Source organism: Scyliorhinus canicula, chromosome 27 (genome assembly GCF_902713615.1).
Source record: "Scyliorhinus canicula chromosome 27, sScyCan1.1, whole genome shotgun sequence".
NCBI classification, from domain to species: Eukaryota; Metazoa; Chordata; class Chondrichthyes; order Carcharhiniformes; family Scyliorhinidae; genus Scyliorhinus; species Scyliorhinus canicula.
In genome coordinates this window covers 12,441,002-12,458,688 of record NC_052172.1, presented here as the reverse complement: position 1 = coordinate 12,458,688, position 17,687 = coordinate 12,441,002, and the positions used below count along the sequence as shown (strand labels likewise).

Here is a 17,687-nt window from a genome sequence, read left to right as displayed (position 1 = left end):
TGTGAATGAGAATGGTGCATGGCGTGAATGAGAATGGTGCAGGGCGGGAATGAGAATGGTGCATGGCGTGAATGGGAATGGTGCAGGGCAGGGATGAGAATGGTGCAGGGTGTGAATGAGAATGGTGCAGGGCGTGAATGAGAATGGTGCAAGGCAGGAATGAGAATAGTGCAGAGTGTGAATGAGAATGGTGCAGGGTGTAAATGAGAATGGTGCAGTGTGTGAATGAGAATGGTGCAGGGCAGGAATGAGAATAGTGCAGGGTGTGAATGAGAACGGTGCATGGCGTGAATGAGAATGGTGCAGGGTGTGAATGAGAATGGTGCATGGCGTGAATGAGAATGGTGCAGGGTGTGAAAGAGAATGGTGCATGGCGGAATGAGAATGGTGCAGGGTGTGAATGAGAATGGTGCATGGCGTGAATGTGATTAGTTCAGGGTATGAATGAGAATGGTGCAGGGTGTGAATGAGAATTGTGCAGGGTGTGAATGAGAATGGTGCAGGGTGTGAATGAGAATGGTGCATGGCGTGAATGAGAATGGTGCAGGGCGGGAATGAGAATGGTGCAGGGCGTGAATGAGAATGGTGCAGGGCAGGGATGAGAATGGTGCAGGGTGTGAATGAGAATGGTGCAGGGCGTGAATGAGAATGGTGCAAGGCAGGAATGAGAATAGTGCAGAGTGTGAATGAGAATGGTGCAGGGTGTAAATGAGAATGGTGCAGTGTGTGAATGAGAATGGTGCAGGGCAGGAATGAGAATAGTGCAGGGTGTGAATGAGAATGGTGCATGGCGTGAATGAGAATGGTGCAGGGTGTGAATGAGAATGGTGCATGGCGTGAATGAGAATGGTGCAGGGCAGGAATGAGAATAGTGCAGGGTGTGAATGAGAATGGTGCATGGCGTGAGTGAGAATGGTGCAGGGTGTGAAAGAGAATGGTGCATGGCGGAATGAGAATGGTGCAGGGTGTGAATGAGAATGGTGCATGGCGTGAATGTGATTAGTTCAGGGTATGAATGAGAATGGTGCAGGGTGTGAATGAGAATGGTGCAGGGTGTGAATGAGAATGGTGCAGGGTGGGAATGTGAATGGTGCAGTGTGTGAATGAGAATGGTGCAGGGTGTGAATGAGAATGGTGCAGGGCGGGAATGAGAATGGTGCAGGGTGTGAATGAGAATGGTGCAGGGAGGGAATGAGAATGGTGCAGGGTGTGAATGAGAATGGTGCAGGGTGTGAATGAGAATGGTGCAGGGCGGGAATGAGAGTGGCGCAGGGTGGGAATGAGAATGGTGCAGGGTGTGGATGGGAATGGTGCAGGGTGTGAATGAGAATGGTGCAGGGCAGGAATGAGAATAGTGCAGAGTGTGAATGAGAATGGTGCAGGGTGTGGATGGGAATGGTGCCGGGCAGGAATGAGAATAGTGCAGGGTGTGAATGCGAATGGTGCAGGGTGTGAATGAGAATGGTGCAGGGCAGGAATGAGAATAGTGCAGAGTGTGAATGAGAATGGTGCAGGGTGGGAATGAGAATAGTGCAGAGTGTGAATGAGAATGGTGCAGGGTGGCAATGAGAATGGTGCAGGGTGGCAATGAGAATGGTGCAGGGCGTGAATGAGAATGGTGCAGGGCAGGAATGAGAATAGTGCAGAGTGTGAATGAGAATGGTGCAGGGTGGGAATGAGAATGGTGCAGGGCGTGAATGAGAATGGTGCAGGGTGTGAATGAGAATGTGTGGGATTGGGGATCTCTGGGGATTAAGAATGGGGCGGGATATGGGATCTCTCGGAGAGCTCCATTACCTCTTTCACTTTCTTCCACTTGAAACACAGAACCCGTGCGGGGGGACATGTATGCCATGGCAAGGCGGAACCGGAAGATTGCCCACATTCTCATCATGTCTACTCCTTCAACTCGGGCTGAGGCACACAGTCGGAGAAAACGGGAACTCGACGAAGAGTTTTGCTTCTCGTAGGTTTCACCTTAACCTTTGCGTGGCAGTCTCTCAGTCAATCGGCTGTGTGGGAACGCATTCAAACCAGGCGTAAGGAGCAGGGAGTGAGCATTCCGCCCCCTCAGTCCTGTTCTGCAAGTGAATTTGATGATGGTCGATCTGTTTCTCAATGCTTGGCTCCATAATCCCATCACATCTTTACCGCCCCCAGCTCGGTTTCATATCAAAGAGAGCATTGGTGCCCAGGCCCTCCCATTGGATTGGTCCATGTTAACTCTCGGGAAAGTACTGCAGGGGTTTGCCGTTTTCTTCTGCAGTGTCATAGAATCCCTACAGTGCAGGAAGAGGCCATTCAGCCCATCGAGTCTGCTCCAACTCTCTGAAAGAGAACCCTACCTAGGCTCACTCCCCCCCCCCCCCCCAAACCCTGTAACCCCGCCTAATCTTTGGATACTAAGGGGCAATTTAGCACGGCCGATCCACCTAATCTTTGGACTGTGGGAGGAAACCAGAGCACCCGAAGGAAACCCACGCAGACACGGGGGGAGAACGTGCAGACTCCGCACAGACAGTGACCCCCAGGTTGGAATTGAACCCGGGTCCCTGACACTTGAGAGACAGCAGTGATAACCACTGTGCCACTCCAGCCAGGAAACTCTCTCACCCTTCTGGGCCCCGCCATTGAAAGCATTTACAGGCTGCTAATCAAGCTGTTTGACCACATTATGAACATGCCCATCATGTTCAAGGGGCGACCCTTGAACCCAGAGCCTCTAGCGTTTAGATGGGGAATGCTACCCACTGCGCCAAAATGGCACCCTTACCCAGCAGATAAAGGTAAATCAGTCGCCTCTGGAATTCAATTGAATACTAACCCCCCCCTAACCCATGCGGTCCCGGCAGCCTTTTTGGGGGCATGAGCTGTTCTCAGCCACTGTCAGGACTGGAGCTGGCATCTGTGCGGGAGAGGGGCAAATTAGTCGGGGTCAACAGGCAAGTACAACAACAACTTGCGCCAGCACGGCGCCTTTGATGTGGTGAAGCACAGCACGCCACCTCACAGCAGCCGTGTCGGACTGTACCCGATCCCGACCAGTGTATAGAGAAATTAGTGTAGATGGACCAACGTCTTTCAAGGGAGGGGCGAGCGCGGTCGAGGGAGGGGACGAGATTTAGGGAGCGAATTCCAGAGCTTCAGGAGCAGGCAGCCGAAGCCGATGGTGGGGCAACGAAAATTGGGGATGGGCAAGAGGCCAGGATTGCAGGGACCACGGGGGTCAGGGCTGGAGCAGCCTGCAGAGATTGGGAGGGGTGAGGGTTTTGACTGAGGTATCGCACTTTGGAGACTCATTGTGGACATATGGATGAACAACTGAGTAGAGTGTTTTATTAAAGTCCTGCATTGTACTGACCCCTAACAGAACGACTGAGAAGAACTGCTGTGTACACCCCATGTACATTGATTTCCGAAAGGATCTCAACTGGAAGTGGATCCATGAACCCAAAGGCTACTTCGCAAACTTCTGCATGGGACCCTGTCCATATATATGGAGCTCGGACACCCAATACACAAATGTAAGTATCAGGAAAACCACCAATCGTTGGGACCCTGTCAAAAAGTGAAGTGGTTAATAAATAGAATAACAGAGTAAAGCTCTCTCTACTCTATCCCCATCAAACATTCTCAGGACAGGTACAGCACGGGGTTAGATAGAGAGTAAAGCTCCCTCTACACTGTCCCCATCAAGCATTCCAGGACAGGTACAGCACGGGGTTAGATACAGAGTAAAGCTCCCTCTACACTGTCCCCATCAAATACTCCCAGGACAGGTACAGCACGGGGTTAGATACAGAGTAAAGCTCCTTCTACACTGTCCCCATCAAATACTCCCAGGACAGGTACAGCACGGGGTTAGATACAGAGTAAAGCTCCCTCTACACTGTCCCCATCAAACACTCCCAGGACAGGTACAGCACAGGGTTAGATACAGAGTAAAGCTCCATCTACACTGTCCCCATCAAACACTCCCAGGACAGGTACAACACGGGGTTAGATACAGAGTAAAGCTCCCTCTACACTGTCCCCATCAAACACTCCCAGGACAGGTACAACACGGGGTTAGATACAGAGTAAAGCTCCCTCTACACTGTCCCTATCAAACACTCCCAGGACAGGTCCAGCACGGGGTTAGAGACAGAGTAAAGCTCCCTCTACACTGTCCCCATCAAACACTCCCAGGACAGGTACAGCACGGAGTTAAATACAGAGTAAAGCTCCCTCTACACTGTCCCCATCAAACACTCCCAGGACAGGTACAGCACGGGGTTAGATACAGTGTAAAGCTTCAGAAAAATGAGGAACTCCGTTCAACTATTTCACAAACGCATGACAATGTGACTGATCCTCTCTAACCTATCAAGTTGAAATAATTAATCAGATCAACACAATCTAGTCTCATTGTTATATTATAAGCTCATGAAGCTGCCCGAGTCTATGCTTGTTACATTTAAACACACAGTCTCTGCTTTGAGCCTGAGCTGTTTGAAATGTTGTAAATGAATTGGGAGGCCTTCTCGGCCTTTTTCCAAAGCCTGAGTGTCTGCCAGCAGATGACAAGGGGGTGAACTGGGACGATATTTAACTTGAGGCCTAACTAAGTTTTTTTGTGATCTGTGGGTGACATCATCATCCTGCGACAGGAGACTGTGACGCGGCCTCTGCAAACAGGCCTGTGCTGTCCTCAGGGAGGATGGTACACTCACCCCGAAACGCCTTTTAGCGTGTAGGTGAAATAATAGAGGCGGATTTGAGCTGGCTAGTAGGCATGAGGCGAGTCGCTGGACATTGAAGAGAAATTGTGCAGCGAATGGGATTCCCCCGTTCATTAATCTCTGCTTCATTTGGTGCTCCGGGTGTTCACGCTATCGGCAGCTCAGCGAGTTTGAGCTGCTGAATTATTCGACGATAAAGATTTTGGGTCGAATTTGATCAATCGCCATTGACTTCGCCGAGACTGGAAGATCCTCCGAGAGACCCACGACGAGCCGTCTCCGGAAAACACACCACAGGATGGGTACGGAAAATTCGACCCACTGTTTTGTTCAGCGCCGGCAGTGAGGGATCGCTGAGGGTGGGATTTTCCAGCCCTTCCCACTGATGCGATCTCGTCAAAGGCTACTTCTCACAGTGGGTTCCTGGGTGACAGGACGGGCAAGCCACGCGAAACACCACGGGCATCGGCGGGACTGGAAGTTCCTGCTGGCGGGCAATGGCGAGCCGCCTTTGCCTTCGGAAAATGTGCCGCATGGAGGACAGACATTTCCACCCTGAGGGCGATACTACTCTGTGAGATAGCAGTGGCACAGAGACACACTGGCAAAGAGACTCATGTACACACTGGCACAGGGAGACATGTACACACTGGCACAGAGATGTATGTACACACTGGCACAGGGAAACATGTACACACTGGCACAGAGACGTATGTACACACTGGCACAGAGACGTATGTACACACTGGCACAGAGACGTATGTACACACTGGCACAGCGAGGCATGTACAAACTGGCACAGAGACACACTGGCAAAGAGACGCATGTACACACTGGCACAGAGAGGCAAGTACACACTGGCACAGAGACACGTACACACTGGCACAGAGAGGCATGCACAGACTGGCACAGCGAGGCACATGTACACACTGGCACAGCGAGGCATGTACACACTGGCACAGAGACACACTGGCAAAGAGACGCATGTACACACTGGCACAGGGAGACATTTACACACTGGCACAGAGACGTATGTACACACTGGCACAGAGACGTATGTACACACTGGCACAGAGAGTCATGTACACACTGGCACAGAGACACACTGGCAAAGAGACGCATGTACACACTGGCACAGAGAGGCACGTACACACTGGCACAGAGACACGTACACACTGGCACAGAGAGTCATGTACACACTGGCACAGAGAGGCATGTACACACTGGCACAGCGAGGCATGTACACTCTGGCACAGAGGCACATGTACACACGGGCACAGAGAGTCACGTACACACGGGCACAGAGTCATGTACACACTGGCACAGCGAGGCATGTACACTCTGGCACAGAGAGGCATGTACACTCTGGCACAGAGGCACATGTACACACGGGCACAAAGAGTCACGTACACACGGGCACAGAGTCATGTACACACTGGCACAGAGAGGCATGTACGCACTGGCACAGCGAGGCATGTGCACACTGGCACAGAGAGGCATGTACGCACTGGCACAGCGAGGCATGTACACACTGGCACAGCGAGGCATGTACACACTGGCACAGAGATGCATGTGCACACTGGCACAGAGGGACATGTACACACTGGCACAGAGACACATGTACACACTGAAATAGAGACGCATGCACACGCTGGCACAGAGATGCATGTGCACACTGGCACAGAGAAGCACGTACACACTGGCACAGAGGGACATGTACACACTGGCACAGAGACGCATGTACACACTGAAATAGAGACGCATGTACACACTAAAATAGAGATGCATGTACACGTTGGCACAGAGAGGCATCTACACACTGGCACAGAGAGGCATGTGCACACTGGCACAGAGGGACATGTACGCACTGGCACAGCGAGGCATGTACACACTGGCACAGAGGCGCACGTACACACTTTTTGTGTTATGCTGAAGAAAACACTCAACCAAGCATGTAATTAAATCTAAAGAGCCTGTACCTTTTCTATAGCAGGAAACAGAATGTTGGGAATTGAGAGCAAAATCGTACCTATGGTCCAAGCCACATTTGAAAGGGATGACGGCACAGTTTTACTCTGAAGCCCCTGTCAGTGTTTACCCTTGAAATGTCTAAATTTAACAAGCGTGGGGGACTCACTAATGCATGGTTACCAGGGGCTGTCCCCACGATGGAATCTCGGGGGGATTTCCTCTGCTTTCACTACTGTGTTTGACTATCCCTCTGTGAAATCGGGGACTTCTCTCCTGACTGGCTGGGGGTTCCCGAGAGCTCCAGCCTTTTTCCCACTTTGCCAGGGAGCTGACCTGATGAAATTTTACACAGAAACAGGAGGAGGCCATCCCTCGAGCATGCTCTGCCATTTTATAAGATCGTGGCCCATCTGACAGTCACCACGAACCTGCGTCACGCCTAACCCCCCAATAATCTACCACACCCCTTGTTCACCACCTCTGCCTTTGAAATATTCACCGACTCTGCGTCCACCGCCTTTTCAGGATGAGAATTCCAAAGAATCACGGCCCTCTGAGAGGGAAAATGTCTCCTTATCTCCGTTTTTAAATCAGCCACCCGTTATTTTTAAATAGTGACTCCGTGGTTCTACACTCGCCCACAAGAGGAAACATCCTCTCCACATCCATCCTGTTAATCACGCCTCAGGATCTTGCATCTTTCGATCAATTCACCTCTCATTGTTCTGAACTCCACCGGATACAGACCCAGCCCGTCCAACCTTTCCCCATAGGCAACCCACCCATTCCAGGTATTAGTCTGGGAAACCTTCTCTGAACTGCTTCCAACACATTTACATCTGCTCACTTCAATAATTACTCATTTGCACCTTCATTGCATTCACCTGCCTGTGCGGCATGTACCAAGATGTCCCTCCCTCACAATAAAACACTTCTAACAGTTTCAATCATTTTCCACCGTTTGCGACTGAGAGAGTTCCGGATTTCCATTTTCCTCTGTGCAAAGAAGTACTTCCTGGTTTCACTACTGAATCGCCTGATTCCCATCTTCCAGGACAGGTGCAGCACGGGGTTAGATACAGAGTAAAGCTCCCTCTACACTGTCCCCATCAAACACTCCCAGGACAGGTACAACACGGGGTTAGATACAGAGTAAAGCTCCCTCTACACTGTCCCCATCAAACACTCCCAGGACAGGTACAGCACGGGGTTAGATACAGAATAAAGCTCCCTCTACACTGTCCCCATCAAACATTCCCCAGTACAGGGACATCACGGGGTTAGATACAGAGTAAAGCTCCCTCTACACTGTCCCCATCAAACACTCCCAGGACAGGTACAGCACGGAGTTAGATACAGAGTAAAGCTCCCTCTACACTGTCCCCATCAAACACTCCCAGGACAGGTACAGCACGGGGTTAGATACAGAGTAAAGCTCCCTCTACACTATCCCCATCAAACACTCCCAGGACAGGGACAGCACGGGGTTAGATACAGAGTAAAGCTCCCTCTACACTATCCCCATCAAACACTCCCAGGACAGGGACAGCGCGGGGTTAGATACAGAGTAAAGCTCCCTTTACACTGTCCCCATCAAACAGTCCCAGGACAGGTACAGCACGGGGTTAGATACAGAGTAAAGCTCCCTCTACACTGTCCCCATCCAACACTCCCAGGACAGGTACAGCTCCCTGTGTACAGACCATTGTGTGCACGCTGGCTCTCTGTAGGTAATTCAGCCAGTTCCCACCCGCCCCCACTCCCACTCCCCCACTCTGTCCCTGCGGCCCCTGCACATTCAAGCGCCATTTGAAATCATTGACTCTCTCTCAGATTCCCATCTCCCCTCTAGAACAAAGAGCACGAGCCTGCTCCGTCTTTCCTGGTCAGTGTAACCTCAGTTCTGAATTACCCTGCTGGGTTCCATTTGCACTTGATCCAACCCCTCTAGAACCTTCAGGCATAGAACCTTAGAATCCCTACAATGCAGAAGGAGACCATTTGGTGCATTGAGCCTGCACTGACCCTTTGAAAGAGCATACTACCTAGGCCCAGTCTGAGTATACCTATCCCTGGAACCTAAGTGTACATCCCTGGACACTAAGAGGCAATTTAGCATGGCCAATCTGCTTAAACTGTAAATCTCTGGACACTATGAGGCAATTTAGCATGGCCAATCCACTTAAACTGTATATCCGTGGACACTAAGGGGCAATTTTAGCATGGCCAATCCACCTAACCTGCACATCTTTGGACTGTGGGGAAGCAGTGGTGTACTGGTATTATCGCTGGACTGGTAACCCAGAGTCATGCCGGGGACCCGGGTTCAAATCCTGCCACAGCAGATGGTGAAACCTGAATTCAATAAAAATCTGGAATTAAAGGTCTAACGATGGCCGTGTCATCTATTGTCGTAAAAACCCCACTTGGTTCAATAATGTCCTTCAGGGAAGGAAATCTGCTGTCCTTACCCGGTCTGGCCTACGTGTGACTCCAGACCCCCACAGCAATGTGACTGCCCCTTAAAATATCCTCAGGGGTGGGCAACAAATGCTGGGTCCAGACAGTGGTGCCCAGGTCCCCGGAACGAATAAAAAAAACCCCCTTGCAGACACTGGGGGAACGTGCAAGCTCCCCACAGGCAATCGCCCAAGGCTGGAATTGAACCTGGGTCCCTGGTGCTGTGAGGCTGCAGTGCTAACCACTGTGCCACCGGGCTGCCCCTTTTCTTAATATGGAAACCACAGCTGTGTGGTCGTCACAAGGTTCTGTATAAGTATTTTAAGCCTGGACGCGGTGGGGTGATTTGAAGCCTCTCCGCTTTGGGGCAACGTCTTGCTGATGTTTATCCACCTGCATGTGTATAAAACCTAATGACTTTGCCTCCTCTTTCTCTCTCTCTCTCTCTCTCTCTCTCCCCTCTCCTCGTAGGTCTTGGCTTTGTACAACTTGCACAACCCCGGAGGGTCTGCATCTCCTTGCTGTGTCCCCCAGGTCCTGGAACCTCTCCCCATCCTCTACTACGTGGGCCGACAACCCAAGGTGGAGCAACTGTCCAACATGGTGGTGAAATCCTGCAAGTGCAGCTGAGGATTGAGCTGAGCAAGTGGGCCCTGTGCCATCAACAAAATCCAGAGCCAAAGCCGAACCAACATTAAGCCTCTAGGTGGATTACATCTGCACGGACAAACTCAGCACATGACCAGCGTGCGGAAATAGAGGCTCTCTGTTTCTTCCCTGTTCAGTGACCAAGAACTCTGCCCATTAATTCCTGCCAGAGTGGGCAGTCTGACTCATGTCTCTATCGTTTTAGGCTCCAGAATTCCAGTTCAGGCACAATTCTCGGTTGGAGACTGTCTTTTAGTGTTTTTATATTTTTAAATGACAGACGTTTCCATAATTTATAAATCTAGGGCTCTTTTGACCTGGATTGTTCGAGCGCCACCTTCTTCTCATAGTCCCGTTAATTGGCTATACCCCCCCCCCCCCCCCCCTTCCCCCACAAGAGGCCCTGTACCATAGGCTTTGGAAGCACCAATTGAATCATGGACTGACGTTCTCCTGAAGCCTCTCCAGCGTGTTCAACGCTAGGAGAGCCCCGTGTCCCCGTCATGCTCCAGAGAAAAATGCCTCCGCAACCAAATCCGAAACCCGTGGGCCGTTGGTTAATGGGGAAGCAAGTCATTGGGATGGGTCAACTTCCTGATGCGTTTTGAGGAACTGGTTACGGCAGGACTGGGTCCTAAGCCTCAGGCCTTAGCCGGGCAGGAGAACAGGTTCAAAAAAAAAAGCAAAAGTAGCCAAAAGAAAAATGGTTACACGCTGATAGACTAAATACTTCCAAAAATCAGCTGGACTAGGATAATGGAGCCACATCAAAACAAGCCAGAGGTGGGTGACATCAAGACGAGAAGCGCTTGAAAACAGGGGCCTAATTATCAGGGATGGGTTTTGGGAAGCTTATTGTTGAAAGTCAAACTCCTTGTGAACACCATCCAGTCCATCCTGAGTATGTCATTGAGTTCCTGGAACTTGAAGCTGTAAACAGGATAATGGCCAGAATCCGGTGTGTTGATTTGCGAAGCATGCCGCCATCTTTTCCCAACAAGCCAGCACGCGCCTTTTCTCGATCATCGATTCTCAATGTGCCGCATCTGTTGTTTTTAAAAAAAATATTTCCTGGGGAGGAGGACGGGGAGAAACTGCTCGTGATCAACTACCCCATTGTTCTGTTCCTGGATAATCCGTTAATCTTGAACGTCGATAAGGTTAAGATTGCACGTGGGCAACTCTCACGAAAAAGGTGCCATCCGCCTGCACCACCATTCTGGCCGGTTTCTTGCGTTTGTGATGCGACGATGCTTCGGACCGCCCGAACTGGACTGTTCCAATGTTTGAATTTCCAAGGGTTTAGCTGTCCGCAGGGAGGTGATTTGGCAGCGGTCCGCCTCCCCCTCGATGAGCCCTGGGGGTGGGGCGAAATTGGGGGTTGGCGTCAATGAAGAGTCATCCCAAAGCCTCGCATCTGTCACACGTTGTGCTCGGGGTGGCTTTGAATCTGGAAAGCTCCCAGCTCAACATGGGGTCTTGCCTCACAGAGCGCCGAGGGAGCTCCGCGTTGCACGCTGTTCCACCATTTTGTTCCACGCTTTGCGGACTCTCTTCCACCTGCTGCTGGATGGCTCCATTGCCCACCCCCATCCCGCTGGGCAGAAGAGACACGAGAAAGGAACCCATATCCCCATTACTGCTTCAGCCAGGCAGTCCCAAGTCAACGTTTCAAAGGATAACGACACGGGAAGCACAAGGGACGTCAGACAGACAAGAAAATACTAATATGTTTATTGCAAATGTAGGCATTGGCTAACGACTTCACATTTGGTGTGTTGGGTCTATATTCATTGGGTTGATGGCAATAAGAAGTATCGGGTTTTATGCTTTAATGATGTCTGCGGTGTTTGATCCAAGCTCTAGATTCTCCCTTTCCACCAGTAACCTCTATACTGTGCTCCATTTTACCCCCAATGCCAGCGCGTCGCCTGCGGCCGATCTTTGGCAGTGACGTCAGAAGGGTGGCTATTTGAACTCTGAAGTAACCGTAGGAGTCAGGTGCCATCTTCTTTGGTGGTGCTGGTGTGACTGGGGAAGAGAAGCTGGCCCACTGAGCCTGTGCCCCTCCCTATCTCTGTAACCCCCCCCCACCCAAGTCCGACAACCCTCCGAGACCTCTGCGCTCCTCCAACCCTCTTGAGCATGCTCTCGGGTTCCTTCCTTCCAGCATTGCTGGCTGTGCCTTTACCCGCCTCTATCCTGAACTCCGGAATTCTCCCTCCGCCTCGCTACCTCTCTTTCTTTCTTAAAAGCACTGACCAAGCTTTGGTGATCTGACCTAATCTCTCCCCATGTGGCTTGGTGTCAGACCTGGCCTGATAATGTGCTGTGGCTTATTTACCATGCTAAGTGTGCTTTGTAAAATGTAGGCGATGACAGTGACACTACAGGGCGTCAAGTGGATACTAGCAAATCAACAGATCAGAGCTGTTGATGCAGGAATACAGGGTTTATTTTTTGGGGGGGCGGAGGGTCACAGATCCATGACCCATGACCCTTTAGCACGGCCGGAATCCAGGTGACCCTTCCGGTGCCGGGAGGAAATCGCTTTGCAGGCGCTCCTTCATTTTTCGACAAGGCGTCAAACATCTGCCTGCCCCCAAACGACTTTGAAGGACCCCGGTACGGTGAACGGCCCAGGCAGGATCCAAAATGGGGTTCGGCCCCTTTGGGTTTTCCGCGGTCTTTGATGAGATCGCAGTCTCGCATCACCTCACGAGGTGGCAGGAAGAGCTTCTAGCATGTTCTCCGGTCACTCCGGTCAGCCTCTCGTTAGCGCCGGCCGTGCGGATGAAGGTGTCAGCTCGTTTGGGTGAACGGAGCTTGAATATTGCTGAAAAGAGAGACACGCTGTGGAAATGTGCCTGTGATCACCACGGAAACACAAGAATGCCAAGATCGCAGCGGTTTATACTACAGGAAGAAACGGCACTGATTGGTGGACAGGTTGACTCCCCTTTCAGCAATATTTAAGTTCTCTTTCGTACCCGTTAGCCCGCTCTCTGCAAACAAGAGGAATCTGTCCAAGCCTTGCCTCTTTTTTGAATTACCCAGGAGCCTCTATTTCCCGTTGCTTTCTCCATGGCAACACCCCAACCAATCAGAGTTGCGATTTGTTTTGATTGTCTGAAATTTGGCATTCAGCATTTCTCATTTCAACTGTGTTAAAGTGTCACGTGTCGGTAGAGCTGCCTCATTGTCACACGGTTAGACTGAAGCAGCTTTGTCCTGCCACTTTCCAGAATTATTTGCAGTCAGCGACCCAGGCCTGAGGCTGAACAATTCTCCTGGTAGGGCTGGGATATGGTTGGACTAGTACTGGGACGGAACTGGACTATTCAGGGCCCACAGACTGGTCTGGGTTTCGTATGGCCCAAGGACTGGCCTGGACTGATCAATGGACTGGGCCCGGACTAGACTCTGTATGACCCTTGGTCCGGGCCTGGACTGATATGTGGACTGGACTTTGGTCCCCAGACTGGGCTGGACTTTGTATGGCCCACAGACCAGGCCTGGACTGATCTATGGACTGGGCCTGGACTGATCAATGGACTGGGCCTGGACTGGACTTTGGTCCCCAGACTGGACTGGACTTAGGCCCACGGACTGGGCCTGGACTGGACTGTGGCCCACGGACTGGACTTTGGTCCCCAGACTGGACTGGACTTAGGCCCACGGACTGGGCCTGGACTGGACTGTGGCCCAGGGACTGGGCCTGGACTGGACTGTGGCCCACGGACTGGGCCTGGACTGCACTGTGGCCCAGGGACTGGGCCTGGACTGGACTGTGGCCCAGGGACTGGGCCTGGACTGGACTGTGGCCCAGGAACTGGGCCTGGACTGGACTGAGGCCCACGGACTGGGCCTGGACTGGACTGTGGCCCACGGACTGGGCCTGGACTGTTCAATGGGCCATGGCTGGGATTGGGTTACTGGGATTAGAGATAATTTGTGGGGAATTGATTCACCACCTGCATTGACGTTGACCAGTTACCTATCACCAGGCTGGGACCGAGCACGGAACCTCCTCTACTGCAGGGCAGGTGCTGGGATGTGTAGCAAGGGGGCAAAGTGTCTCACTGCCAGGGAATGCCAGCCCTGTTGGAGAAGCTTGTGCTTTGTGGGTCATTATAGGGATGTGATAAAACCCTCATGGATACAGGAATGCCGAGCACAGAGAGCTCAACCTGTGTTTTAAATATTAATCTTGTTCAAGGTAGATGACACCTTGGTCAATATCATGGGCGTGGTGGTGTACAGGCTTGAACTGTGCACATCCACTATCCAAACCCCCCTGGGAACCACAACATAGTGCTGTTACCGCTGGGAATTAAATGTAATTGTGTAGATAGTGGAGGAAATGGAAGGGCTCCATTCAGCGTGGGTCATAAGTGCCTCCTGGATCAATTTACGTCCTCGTTCATGTTTCGTGCACAATTAGAAACCTTTAAATCTCCGTGCTTACTCCTGCCTCTGAGTCGCAGGGCTTTGAGTTCACGCAGGCTCCGGGACATGAGCACGCACTTCCAGGCCGACGCTCCAGTGCAGTACTGAGGGAACGAGCGAAGCGGTGTCCTCCTGCTGGAGTGGATATGGAAAATCCCTCGTCACTATTCCGGGGAAGAACATAGAACAGTACAGCACAGAACAGGCCCTTCGGCCCTCGATGTTGTGCCGAGCAATGATCACCCTACTCAAACCCACGTATCCACCCTATACCCAACAACCCCCCCCCCCCCCCCCCCCCCAACCTTACTTTTTAGGACACTACGGGCAATTTATCATGGCCAATCCACCTAACCCGCACATCTTTGGACTGTGGGAGGAAACCGGAGCACCCGGAGGAAACCCACGCACACATGGGGAGGACGTGCAGACTCCGCACAGACAGTGACCCGGTCGGGAACCGAACCTGGGACCCTGGAGCTGTGAAGCATTTATGCTAACCACCATGCTACCCTGCTGCCCGAGATGGGGAATTCTCCCTGAAGTCTTGGCTGCTGCGACTCCCTCAGTCAGCATCGCTGGACCATTACTGGACGATTATTGCATGGCCGTTTGTGGGACCTTGCTGTGCACTCATTAGCTCCCATAATTCCTGCAATACAACAGTGATTGGCTGCGGAGCGCTTTGAGCTGTCCAGTGGCCTTAAAAGGCGCTATATGAATGCATCCCCAACAGGAACCCACAAAGGACACAGCATATCAGCCAGTCGGACCTCTGGAGTGGTGTCCTTTATAATTTTAAGACATGGGCCCTGGGCTGTGACACCATAGGGTGAATGGTGCTGCTTAGTTGGGCTCTACATTGGCCTAATAAATGACCATTCAGAGTGCGTTCCATTCCCCCCCCCCCTCCGTGTCACGAGTTCAAGCGCCTGTTGCACACTTCCCTGCATTGTGCTTATAACACAAGCTGGTGTGGTGTGACCAGGGTCAACCCTCCGAATGCCCCCCGGAAGGTGCATCTTCAGAGTATCAGCACTAATCTCTGCTCTAGTGGCAGTCGGACCATTTGTTCGTTCCCTTCACGCTCTCCATGATGGATATCCGGCACCCTTCCGACATGGGCTGAGCCGGGTAGCTAATGTACCACCGGGCAGTTGGTACACATGGCCAGGCCGACCCAGATGGTACAGAACCAGCAGCGGCACAAGCTCCCTGTCCCGTATCCCGCTGGGCGCAGCCAGCCAGGAGGGATGTTCCACGCTGGGTATCTCACACTTCACCTGAAGTGGACAGTTTCAGTACTTTTAGAATCGCACTAGAACATTTTGGGCATGTTTTAATATTTTTGAAATGAGGAAAGTCTGAAATTCTTTGTAACGCTGTTATTTGCTCTGGGGTGTGTGCGCCTTTCTCATGTGATTTCACAGAAAGGGGTTGACCTGTGTTTACTCGCATATAGATCGCACTCCAGATGTGAGCTTTCCCCTTTTATCGCCTGCATCCCAACTTTGTCTGTGTGTGTCTACATCTGTGTGTGTATGTATGTGCGTCTGCATCTATGTGTGTCTACGTCTGTGTGTGTGTCTGTATGTGCGTCTGTGTGTGTCTGCATCTATGTGTGTCTACGTCTGTGTGTGTGTCTGTATGTGCGTCTGTGTGTGTCTGCATCTATGTGTGTCTACGTCTGTGTGTGTGTGTATGTGCATCTGTGTGTGTCTGCGTCTGTGTGTCTGCATCTGTGAGATACCCTCAATTACGACACAGGAGAGAAGATAGGTAATTCAAAGGCTTTAATCATCTGAGAACTGAACAGCAGCCGAGAAGTGTGCTCATCACATGCTGCTGAGTGAGCCTCATCTTATATACCGTTTCCTGGGGGCGGAGCCAGAGGCGGAGTCCCCCAGGGTTCCAAGCCCGGTCTTAAAGGGCCAATGCATTAAAGGTAAGGTACCGTTACAGCAGCTACTGATACCATTCATCACAATCTGTCTGTGAGTCTGCGTCTATGTGTGGCTGCATTTGTGTGTGCCTGTGTGTGTGTCTGCGCCTGTCTGTATGTGTATATGTGTTTGCATGTCTGTATGTGTCTGCATATGTGTGTGTCTGCGTTTCTGGGTGTGTTCAGACAGCACAGCAGATCACTGAAGATTTAAAGAGTGTGCAAACCATGCCGCTAACCCCTTTCATAACTTGATTTAAAATCCGGTGGGCTCATTGAGAAAGGTGTACCCCTGACTTTCGACTTTCCCTTTATTTAAACGACACACAAAATGGTGATTCACAATGGAATAAACTCTTCGAAACTCACTGGAACCAATCTTTGATCTCTCTTATGCATTGGTTCAGTATTATCAAAGTTCCTGCTGTCTTATGTAATGATATCATCCCCCTTCCCCTGTGTTTTGAATGTTTTTAATGTATAGAACCACAATTGTAAATAGTTAATAAAGAATTGTACAAATGCCTCCAGAAAGCTTTGTCACTGTTTATTCGCCAATCTTCATGCTTGATCTGCTATACTTAGTGTACTGGCTTTCTGTGATTATAAAGATTTTACAGATATTTCACCCTGCACTTCATCAAGGATCTATCTATATCTCCCTGTCAAACATCTGCAAATACACCATTATCAATTTTCCATCATAATTATGATAGTGACATTTATGGGGCATCTTGACAAATACATGAATAGGATGGGAATAGAGGGATACGGACACAGGAAGTGTAGAAGATTTTAGTTTAGATGGGCGGCACAGGCTTGGAAGGCTGAAGGGCCTGTTCCTGTGCTGTACTTTTCTTTGTTCTTAATTCCAACATCCGCATTTATAATGGCAACTGCGTATGTAAACATGTCACGTTGTAATTACACACTCCCACCAAGTGGGGGCATTGTAGCGGCAATTGAAGCGTGACAAGCTTATGTTGGAATATATTCAACATTATATATGTGGAATAGAAGTTGGTATGCACATAATTAGAACAGAATATCTGACCTTAAAATGGGGCTGAAGTTAAAGGAACATTGTAAATATTCAGACCACACGTCTGTTGCGTCACTCGGTAAGATCGTAGTTAATATGTTTTTTTTTTCAAGGGATGTGGGCCTCACTGGCTGGGTCAGCATTTGTTGCCCATCCCTAATTGCCCTGGAACTGAGGGTCTCGCTCGGCCATTTCCGAGGGGCCGTTCAGAGTCAGCCACATTGCTGTGGGTCTGGATTCACATGTAGGCCAGACCGGGTAAGGACGGCAGATTTCCTTCCCTGAAGGTCATATGAGTGAACCAGATGGGTTTTTAACGACAGTCGGCAATGGTTTCATGGTCATCGTTAGACGCCTAATTCCAGATTTCTATTGAATTCAAAATTCACTTTTCGCCGTGGGGGGATTCGAACCGGGGTCCCCAGAGCATTACCCTGGATTACTAGTCCAGTGA

The 17,687-nt window shown here is 50.8% G+C and overlaps 1 protein-coding gene across 1 annotated transcript in view; it reads left to right on the top strand.

Moving 5' to 3' along the window:
- The window catches only part of LOC119957830 (transforming growth factor beta-1 proprotein-like), a 44,235-nt gene extending 29,714 nt beyond the window's left edge, over window positions 1–14,521 (top strand). The window contains exons 5-7 of the mRNA XM_038785968.1: window positions 1,828–1,966; window positions 3,371–3,524; window positions 9,624–14,521. Coding sequence (XP_038641896.1) covers window positions 1,828–1,966; window positions 3,371–3,524; window positions 9,624–9,782 — 452 coding nt within the window. The 3' untranslated portion in view covers window positions 9,783–14,521. The remainder of the gene's footprint in view (window positions 1–1,827; window positions 1,967–3,370; window positions 3,525–9,623) is intronic.
- The last annotated feature ends 3,166 nt before the right edge of the window (window positions 14,522–17,687 follow it).